The following is an 11,722-nucleotide window of genomic DNA, read 5'->3' on the forward strand; positions in this document are numbered from 1 at the left end:
ATCGACCCTACATTTTACTGGCACTTGTCGAATCGACCCTACATTTTACTGACACTTGTGGAATCGACCCTACATTTTTTTTCTTTTTACGTGGAGGTAGGCCGACTCTGTGATAAACGGTGGCTCTCCCTCTACATTCGACGGATAATGTGTACAGGTATTTAATGTAATTTCTTAGCAATTTGTTTTTGTAATTCATCCAAAGCGATATGTTATGAAATTAAATTAATCACTCAATATGTATTAACATTACATTGTTTGCTCGATATGGCCATGGTGGTCATCAGTGACTGGAGTGCTTCAAATGTTTAGAATAATTAATATAAAATAAATGTCAACTAAAAATTTTGAACGTCATAGCTAGCTAGACATTATTTTCAATTGAAAAAAAAAATTATAGAGCATAATACTATAATCCTATGCTTAAAATGTATTTTCTTGTGGCCGCCTGACAGCAATCTGTAAATCTGGCGTGACAGTGAACGCGTTAATAAGTAAATGTTGTTCAAATTATATCGTGTTTGATATCATTTTTATCAGAAAAATCTCAGCGAGATAATATGGGCGCAGCAATAACGTAGGCCTAGGCGTAGGACTATCTATACTGTCACTTGTAGAATCCAAACTTACTGACTCTTGTAGAGAATTTACTGTGCTTCTATATTTCACAACTGTTTAATACCTTTTAAGATTAACGAAACTTCAAGACTCGAGATACAGAATTGGAAAGAATGACTTTGGAAATTTTTGGACGCGAGGTCTCTCTTCTTGTTCTCTCAGAATCTGGATCTTCCCCTGGTCCTCCTGCCAGATCCTGGTGGTCCAATCGAGAGACAGTTTCCACCCCATAGATCGGCGCTTCGTCTCCTACACGTACTCCACCCCCGATCCTTCGTTAGTCGATGGTGATGGCAGCGCTTAGTTGGTAGTGGTAGAACGCACGCTGTTATATCCGCCAACGTGATGTGCACGCGCGAGGGAAAGTGTGCAGAAGTGTAGCGATTCGCGCGAGAACTAGCCCTTGACAATATTTATGGCCCTCTTAGAGTTCTATCTAGTTGACACGGTTTGATATCGTTGAGATATAAAACAGAACGACGAGCGTACATTTCTGAGTCCCGAAACAAACATCCTGTCGAGAAAGCCTACGTGACTTAAACTTAACTCTCAAGTGGTTACGGTTCTTGAATAAAATCTTTCGACTACAATAACAAAGCATTTCCGTTCCCGAGTTCTAACTTTCCATCGCAGTACCACGCATCTAACCCGTAGACAATTTCCAGATACAGTCTATCTTTTGAGACATACATTATTGACAATTCAAATTGCGGTCCAGCTGTGCGCGTCGATCTCTCTAGATTAAGACCACCCTAAAGCTATATTCATGAGCACGCATGACGTGTGATTAAAGCTACGTTTACGCGATAGCGTAACACTAGGAACATGCGTGGCAATGTGTCATTTGTTTCTTTATGTAGTTGTGTAAGGAACGCGAGATTTAAGCGACGAAGTGGTGGCCTGGTCTTTGTCACCTAGGGTCACCGCAAGAGAAAGCGCGCGGATACTTGAAGGTGTCATAAATTAAGCCCATTCCCAGGACAGTTTGGACTAGGAGGCTACAACGGTTTTTCGGAGCGACGCAGGCATAGGACGCGGAAAGGGCACTTTTGTTATAACCGTCAAACGAGACGGACACTCGAGCCATCGTAGCAACCGCGTATATTGAAAAATAAAAATATACTTACTTAACAGCCTTCACTGTGTTTTTGTTATTAATTCTGTGTCTTACAGTTGGATAATCGAAATATTCAACTATCCGCAGTTACCCGCTGTCCGGGGTTACCCGTGCTTCCCCTACATATGTATGCATATACGCATATACATACGTGCTGTTATTTTTGAAAGTAGAATGTAAGGTAAAAACGGTCAGGATGACGGTGGTGAGCGGTGGAATAAAATATACACGTGGGCGGTTAAAGAGAGTGAATCCTTGTATTTTGAACTATACTCCAAGAGTGCTGATACAATTCTGTCCTTCCTGAAAAAACTAGTCAAGAGGACCCCCTTGGCAATATGGCCTTCCTTAGCCTTGAGGCAGAACTATCCCTAGGAGGGGGAAACGCAGCAGAGGACTGCACATGAATAACATATTAAATTTTCATTGCGATTTATCATTGGTTGATCCAAGTAGTGCTTCAAATTAGTTTACACCTCATCTTGGTATTGCTTCCCTGCATTCACAATTTTAATTTTAAGAAGATTATCGTGAAAGGACCATAGGTCATTATCTATATATATGTATATATATAGTTGGTAGTAAGAAAACTTCCTTAGTAACGGAAAACAAATTGAAGAAAGTAAAGTCGGTTCTCGATTTTTAGGGTAAAGAATCGATCCTCAGAGAATCGATTTATAAGATCGATCTTTGAACATCCCTAGTTCCAGGGATCCAACAAAGCTCGATGTATCTCAGTGTGCAAGTTTGAAAATAGTAAGAACATTTTAATGTTTGGACATAATAAAACTACGTTTTTTTGTTTGTTCCATAATTTTGAAATACTTTATATAATGTTTTACTTTTTTTTGTTGGTATAAATTCAGTACAATAATAGAATATTTTTAAAATTCATAGGTTATGAAAGTTTTACTCATGTTTACTATTCAATATTATTTTACATTATAAGATGTACTCAAATACAAGGCTTATTAAGTGTTGTCTGAGTTGACATTTGGTATATTTTGGTGTGAATAAATTTTACATTATTCAGTAAGTTGAGTTTACTTTGTTTTCCAATAAAAAAGTACATTTTCCGATTTGCTACACATTTGTTATATGATATTATATACCCTTATATTAAAATTTTGTAATGTATATTCTTATCAATTTAATATTTAAATGTATGTAGAACAAGATTTTCAATTTTGAGTACTCAAATTGTGTATAATTACAAAAAAATAAGTAATCTAACAATATACTAATTATGATAATAATTATACATATTCGTTTTAGATACATTATTAATAAGAACTGTGACAAAATAAACCACAGACCTTTATATTGTCTTTAATATTTTATGATAATATTACTATATCATCATATTAAAGCATAAAACTATGTCAGTTACATGTAAGGAGAAAAAACAAAAAATTTTTCAAAAACAAAAGCTTCATCTGCTTGATAAATCGGTAAATATATTTGAATTATTCTGTGTATTATATAATGACATACCTGTATGTAATTTAAATTTGATAGTGACATAGACTAATACATTGGATAATTCCAAAAACTAAGGCAAGATGTAACTCTTTTGACATTTATTTCTTGGATGTTTATTTACTCAATTTTTATAGTCCTTTTCAAATAATAAAAATGTTCATATGTTTACTACATTTACAAAGTATGATAAAAATGTACAAATACTACAAGTATATACAGTAATATTTTATTTTTATGAATAGGAGAAAAATGTAAAAAAATATGGTTCTTCGGTTAAATCTAGCAAAAATTTTGTACAACTAGTAATGTGACGTTACTTTGCAGGCCTTGTCATAGAAAGAATTTAAATTATTAAACCTATTGCCTCAATATGAGATGGCAAGAGAATACTGCATTAGTTAAAATTTTGTTTCTTAAATTTTAGAATTACATAAATACCACAGATATTATTCCACATACCATGCTTGGAAAATACATGATGAAATATAACAAGTATGGATTTAACCATTTTTCTTGCAATAAGAAGCAAATGATTCACATTTCATTAGACAATTTTTCTAGTCAGGTAAATGTACATTTACAAACAATTGGATTCTTAATCAACGTAATGAACATATTTGAATATAAATAATCATAGCAAGGAACATAAACAAAGTAAATGAGATTTAGTATTAACTCATAGTATTAACTTGGTTTGGAATTTTGGATACATGAGTTATTAATCCATATTTTTTTCCTTATCACAGATTAACCAATTAACAGTACTAAAATTTCTTGGAATTTACGCTAAGCTCTTTATTTAGTAATGTTTCCTTGTAAGTTCGATGTAACCAGCTACTTGACAAAAGTTTACAAATAGAAATAGTTGGCCATTGAAGCCATAAGATTGAAATCTGCTGTGTTTTCTTGAAGATAAAGTGTATTCATTTCCTTTTGTTTTTGTGGATGATTTATAACAGAATTAAAATTAACTATTTTATTATACACTATATAACTGCCAAACAACTCGATAATGTTGTGAAAGATATAAAAATGTTTAAATTGTGATAGTGGAACATTTAAACACCAATTATAATCAAATTATTTTATTTAGTGAATTAGTTATTTTTTTATCTCATTATTGTAATACTTTTATGAGTGCAATGTCTAGAAAAAGATTTATCTAAAGAAATATATAGCTTTGTTTAAAAAAAATGCAATTGCATGGTACATATTGCATATGCATTATTAGCAGAAACAATTTTAGTACTGTAATGTAGACTCTGTTCAACCATTTAAAGTTTCCCTTTAAATTTTCTATCTTTTTTCTCATTTTTGCTTGGAATAGAGTGACATCTTGTCTCAGGTTTTAGAATCTTCCTGTATAAAGATAAAATTTCATTTTTTTATTAAAAATTATTTAAATTTGTACCATCAATTAGTTATCTTTTTCTCAGCTCAAACATGAAAATTTTATAATTATTTTGATTTTATTTATGCAAATTAAAAAATATTTTTAAATATTTGAATTAAAGAAAGTATAACTGATAAAAAACATACACTTCTTATTAAGAAGAAGCAAACAAAATACTTTGAAATTATATTCATAATTCATGATAATTGTTTAGATATTTTGTTAAATTGAAATGAACAGATGAGAGGTACTTAGAATCTTTTATATTTATAATTGTGAAATATTTTATTTAAAATCAAGTTAATGTAATTTTTAAAGTCAAATTTTTCCTAATAGTAATAAATTTCATACGATTCTGTTTTATTTCACATTATTATTGAGCTATTAACCTATAACCAGGTTTTCATCTTATACTTGTGTATGTATATGCAGTGGGTCAAGTAAGTCTCCTTCATCTTGCTCGAACTAATTTATTATACTATAACTTAAACTATAACATGAATGAATAAAAATTCTTTTGAGTATCTTCAAAAGTAACGTATTAAGTGTTGATATAACAAAAGAATGAATTTTTGACACTTAATTGATACAGAAATAAAATATAAATTGTAACTGAACAAAAATTAAGCCAAAAAGTCTGTGTACATATAAATAAATTTAATTTAGACAGTCAAATTTTTGCATTTTGATTATAACTAATGATTTATGGATCCTCCTTTGGCCTTGAGTACTTCTCTCATACATTTTTATACGAAAACAACTAATTTTGCTGTCGTTACAGGTTCAATTTTGTTCCACTCTTTTTACAATGCTTGTTTTAATTGTTTATTGTTTCTAATATTAAAATTTCTAATACGTTTGCCTAGTTTATCCCATAAATGCTCAATTGGATTTAAATAGGGTAATTTAGGAGGTGTATGAAGCAGGTTGGGTACAGCATGTAAGAACCACTTTTTAACTTTCTTCGCGGTATGTTTAGGGTCGTTATCTTGCTGGAAGATAAATGATAGACCAAGATTTAATTTATGTATGTAGATTATCTTTATTGGTCAATCTGTACTCATGCACTTTCAGTCAAGAACATTGCCATAACCATGCTTCACGGTTAGGCAGAGATCTTTAGTTTCTATTTGAAAGTTGGATTTCCTCCACACTATAACTCGTCCATCCGAATTAAATACGTTGAATTTACTTTTATCGCTAAATAATACTGAATTCCAGAAATTTATTGATTTATCTGCATGAACTTTTGCAAGATTCATTCATTTATTCTTATTCATTTTACCAACGAAAGGTTTTTGACAGAACCTTTATACCCTGCTTTCCTAATGATAGTATGAACTGTTTCCAGCACAACTTTGACACTATAATCAGTTTCAACCATCTTAGCCAATTTTGGAAGACATGGTTTTTGGTTCAACCCTGAATGTGATTTTTTTACTACACCAACAATTTCTTGAAATGACTTTCCTTCTTCTCTTAACTTCATCATTAGTTCACATATTAATTTTAAGTTTTGTTAGTTTTAGATCTACTTTCTTTGCTTATGAAAACGGTACTGGCATAGTATTGTCCACAGCAACAATATTTGATGCATTGCTCCATTGTTTTCGTACATTGTTTGCTTTGTTTATAGTTGGTGTATGAAAATTTTTTTTATCTCGATTCTGTTCTGTTCATCTTGAACTTACATTTACGAGTTAATTACTAATAAAATCATAGCAGTTTTTTGTACAATTTATAGGTAAATATAGAGGAATACAAATAATGCAAACAAAATATCATTGCTAACTATTGCTTCAAAATTTCTAAATCACATTGTACAAAGACTTATTTGACCCACTGTAGGTATAATTTAAAATGAAGTGTGAAATTTCTTTTTAATATTTAAAAATTTTCAAGTAGTATGAATGGAACTTTCAAAATCCGTTTTCGATTTTCATTAGAAGAAAATTACTACAAATAATATACAATAAATATTTTACAAATAACACACAGTGAAATGTTTAATGTTTAAAGAAAATGAAGTCATACATATTACGAATTCTAAAATGCTTTTATTCCAGTAACAACATATAAGTATCATGATTATACATGTGAAATTTGAAAAGCATCCGATAATATGAATAATATTTATAATGAATTTTTTGAAAATACCGACTATATGAACGCCATAAAAGTATTTGAACGACTTATACTTTATAGCTTAGTTGTATTATGTACGCAAATATACTAATTTTTAATATTTTGTTGGTCCACCGAGAGCACTTATCACGTCTTCGAAACGCTGTTCCGTACTGTTCACCAAATTTTCAGTCATACTTAGTTCTATATTATCCCAAACTTCTATACTTTCTACCCGGGAATTTATAGTGCATTTGCATTGACTTTTGGAAATTTCTGCTCATAAATTCTCAATTTCATTCAGGTCTGGACTTTGCGAGAGTGTTTCCAAAATGTACGATACGTTATACAGGGTGTTCCGTAACTCCTCGAACACCCGGAAATGGGGGGTTGCTGGGGTGACTCTGAACAACTTTTTCCTTTACCAAAATGTTGGTTGAAGCTTCGTTTTTGAATTATTAACGAAAAACACTGGCCAATCAAAGCGCGCGTAGAGCTCGCGCACAGGTACGAAAAAGCAGAGACTCATCCGCGGCAAAAAACCATTTCTCTAAGCCTTATAAAAATAGCGGTGCAAAGTCAAATTTTTTTGACAGCGATCGGTATGCATTTCGATCGCGCGCGGATGAGCCTCTGTTCTTCGTTCCTGAGCGCAGGCTCTACGCGCGCTCTGATTGGCTAGTGTTTTCCCTTAATAATTCTATGGTTTGTTATTAACATCTTAGAATGCGGCGGTCCGATAATGAACGCAGCCCTGATATAGAGTCATTGTCCTGTTAGAAATGAAAATTATCTGTTAAGGGGGTATTCTAGACTAGAGTGTCATTTTTTAGTCCTTCTTAGGGATTTGTTTGTAAGGAAAGTATAAGTTTCTCAGTATCGGCATTTTGCATACATATTTATTCATGTTTTAAGAAAGTTCACAATTATTTTCAAGTGAAAATAATCAAAACTGTCTGAATTATATATCATTCAGTGTGGTCCCTTAAAAAAAAAAGTGTCCTACTGGCTGACACGATTCCGCCCATTCTGTTTATCCGAAATGAAAAAACCAAAAGGATTCTTGATTAGTACGACTGTGACTATGGTGTGAACCAGAATGAAAAAAATTAGTGAAAATTTACAAAATGGCGGCACTTTGAATTTTGTATATCGATTTTTTTTCGTCTTTCAGGGGCTCTAAAAATCAGAAAAATATATATTTTGGTATAATTCTGGTTCAGACGATAACGACACATCCACTGAAGGTGCATGTAAAATTTGGAGTCAATCGGACAACTAGAACTTGAGATATCATGTCAGTCATTTAGAAAAACATGGTTTCGAGAAAAACGCGTTTAAAGTTTCTCATACCAGTTACATGAGAATGGTATACTGTGACTATGGGCTGCATGTCGTCTTCTTTAACCATCTATAACTTCGTCAATTTTACGAATTCGGAAATACTTTCAGAAAATGTAAAAAGGAAAATCGAATTTTTTGAAAAGTCTAGACTAGAATACCCGCTTAACCCTTTGCGATCTTATGTCGAGTTTGACTCGACATAGGAATTTTTACCTTCAGACATCATGCAATGATGAATTATAAATTATAAGCGATAATAAACCTTTTTTGATGCGTTAATATTATACTGAAACTTAATATTTTATAATTAATATCACGCTGAAATATTGAAATAAAGGCAAACTACACGGTATTGCCCGACAGTGGCCAAATGAGTATGGAGTAACTAGACTATTCGGACCGCAAAGGGTTAAGCCTAATTCTTGGACATTTTGTTCTAAATTATTTTTTAATATGTGTAAATATATATATTTGCGTAAGATCTCATCAATAGTAACGAGATTTGTACAACAATCAGGATTTTAATCACTTTGTCTTGGACACGAAGTCGACGCACTCAGTTTACTATAATACGCTAAACTCTCTTAAGGATGGAACTCCAATCGACGAGCACTAATTTATATGAAAGTTTGTTAGTGTTTTCTGCGGAAACTATGAGACGGATTCTTTTGAAATTTTCAGGGTAGTTTTTTATACTTATGGACCAAAGAAAGAACGATTAGTGAGCAGAAATGAAAGTGTACTCAAGGAGTTATTTAAACATTTGCCAGGCCGTGTTTCTAAAATGCTTTTGTACAGCGTGCAGCATAGGGGTTATTCTATTATTTTGAGACAAAAAATTCAAAGAATGTTCTGTTCTCTAGGCAATTGTGCAGAGAGCAAACCTCAGTTTAGGAAAATAACTCCAAAATTGACAAAATAGCGGCAGTTTGGACAAAAAATTTCGATTTACGCCGTAACTTTTCACTTCGTTGTGGAATTACACGCATTAGTTTAAACAATTTCATTATTTTTTGTAGTTTGCCTTCTGGAGGAGATATTTATGTAAATGTTTGCAAAGGTAGAGAGAAATCGGTTAAATAGTTTTTGAGTTATGCTGCACACAAATTTGAAAAAATTGGTTTTTGAGAAAAATCCGTTTAAAGTTTTCTCCGGTATATTATGTGCATACTTACATGCGTGACGCGCTATGTTTCAATGGAATATAGCTCTGTTAATTCTTCGAATTCCGATCTAAAACTTTGGGAACATATTCTCAAGATATTATAAACTTATCGATTTATGCAAGAAAAGAAAGATAAATTTTTTCTATCCGTCGAATGGGATTCCCCCTTTAAGGACAATACAAGAAAACGTACGAACACTTCGGTAGTTCGAAGGATATTTCTTCTGCAAAATTCAGGATGAACTTGCTTTCCAAATAATATGAATAACCATTTTAGCAAGCTTTGAAGCAGAAATAGTTGGATCTATTTTCCTTTCACTGGCGGTCACATTTTCTTCTCGTTTCGTTACTTTCTTGGGCCGTCCACAACGGATTTCATTGTGAAGGGATCTAACGGTTTTTGGCTTTTTTTTTACAATCTTGTAGATAGTAAATTCCTAAAAATTTTACAATTTTACCACACACACACACACACGCGCGAACACACAGTGTAAATTCTCCACAAGTCCGCAAGGAATCTAAACCTGACACTTGTAGAGTCAGGGACTACGTTTTCGAGCCTCGCGCCCGCCTTTGTAGTTTGCCGAACGTAGACAAGGACAGCGAATAAAAGATAAGGATGAAACGTGAGTTGAGGCAACCAAGCGATTTAAATACCAACTTTTTTAATTTTACGTTTTTTTATCCCGAAATTTTTCTTAACATATTGATGAGATTTTTCTGATGAAAATGACATCAAACACGACATAATTTGAATAATACTGTCACGCCAGACAGTGAACGTGTTAATAAGTAAATGTTCAAATTATATCCTGTTTGATATCATTTTCATCAGAAAAATCTCACCAACATGTTAAAAAAAATTTCAGATGAAAAAAAGTAAAATTAAAGAAATTATATTTTTCTATTATGATTTGTCGAGCCGTGAAATCTCGTAAAAGAAATCAACTGGTGTAGCGTTACACGCTTGACTGACTGCGAGCGAGATAACATGGGCGCAGCAATGACGCAGTCCTAGGCGTAGGACCATCTATACTGACACTTGTAGAATCCAAACTGACTAACACTTGTACAGAATTTACTGTATATATATGACTTGCCTTTATAATGCTATTTAATTATTAACTCTTTTCTCGTTATTAATCTAAATGATTATTAATATAAATTAATAATGTGGGATTTCGTTAAATACTTTTGCGTTTATTATAATAAAAAGTAACCCTACGCGACGCCGGTGCTGTTCACTTATAATCTGCTTCCTTTTCCTCACCGCTGCTCCGATTCGCTCTCTTCCGGCTCGATGCTTCTCGTTTTTTTTACACTAACGCACCTCACACTCTCCTTCCTTTTCTCCATGCACGCATCCACATAACACACACTACACACGCCGCGATCGGCTTGACACCCATGTCTACATACAAACACGCCACACGATCGTCTTCCATTCGTTCTTCCTTTCCAGGCCATTCACACCACTCTCTCACATTCACTCTTTCATACCAAAACCCCCCACAATAATATATAATTATATATTATATAAATTAATAACATAAGCCTTCTCATTATTGATATAAATTTTACAATCTTGCCAATATTCACAATACCGATTAAAGGAAGTGCGTCCAATCAACTGATTATGTCAATGTTTACCTTTTGTCATATTCACGAAATGTTTATGTATTTGTAGGATTAGATTAATGATAGGAGGATAGTGCGTGATCTGGGTTACTTAGTACCCACACAGTAAGTTCTCTTTTGTAGTCTTTATTATTCTGGCTCACGACGTCTACAGCTTGATTATTGCTTAATGACTATCTGCTTCACTGACTCTGACTCTCCAAGTCACCTTGCGAGCTTCTTTCTCACCCTCTTCTTTTTCCTGATTGGTTAACCCCAACTTATTGGTTGTAACCTAACCAATCAGGAATTTTGTCTTTAACCCGCCGCTAGTCCTTTGCGCTCTTGGCGCGCTTTTTCCAGGGCCGAGGCGAATTATGGTGGGGGCGCATTGTCCGCTGTAGCGCATTTGGCAACGCCGCGGATTTTCCTCCAGGTCCGGTACTTGGGACATGTGGCCTGGGTCTATGGGCCCGTACGCGGACCTTTCGGCAACCTTTGGTTTATGATTTGGCAAATTGCTATTGAGACCGTTGGTGAAAGTTTCTACGAAAACATGCATTGTTAGATTTACTATGTGGCCTGGGTCTCTGGGCCCGTACGCGGACCTTTCGGCAACCTTTGGTTTATGACTTGGCAAATTGCTATTGAGACCGTTGGTGAAAGTTTCTACGAAAACATGCATTGTTAGATTTACTAAACATTAAACAGACTAAAACTGTTTTCTCAAAAATAGCTTTGCTAGCGTGCCCGTCATAAACCGTGTTGGTCGTCCACGCGGCCAATGCTTGCTTCTGCACTACAGCTGGCCGCCACATATTAAACTTTACATCGTTCGAATACTTTTGCGGCGGTTGATGTT

General features: G+C 33.6%; 1 protein-coding gene across 1 annotated transcript in view; it reads left to right on the top strand.

Annotated features, from left to right (window-relative positions):
• The first annotated feature begins 3,051 nt into the window (after window positions 1–3,051).
• LOC108573924 (tRNA pseudouridine(38/39) synthase) overlaps window positions 3,052–11,722 on the top strand; it is a 12,673-nt gene continuing 4,002 nt past the window's right edge. The window contains exon 1 of the mRNA XM_017936414.1: window positions 3,052–3,186. Coding sequence (XP_017791903.1) covers window positions 3,115–3,186 — 72 coding nt within the window. The 5' untranslated portion in view covers window positions 3,052–3,114. The remainder of the gene's footprint in view (window positions 3,187–11,722) is intronic.

The sequence above is a fragment of the Habropoda laboriosa genome, unplaced genomic scaffold, assembly GCF_001263275.1.
Source record: "Habropoda laboriosa isolate 0110345459 unplaced genomic scaffold, ASM126327v1 scaffold198, whole genome shotgun sequence".
NCBI lineage: Eukaryota > Metazoa > Arthropoda > Insecta > Hymenoptera > Apidae > Habropoda > Habropoda laboriosa.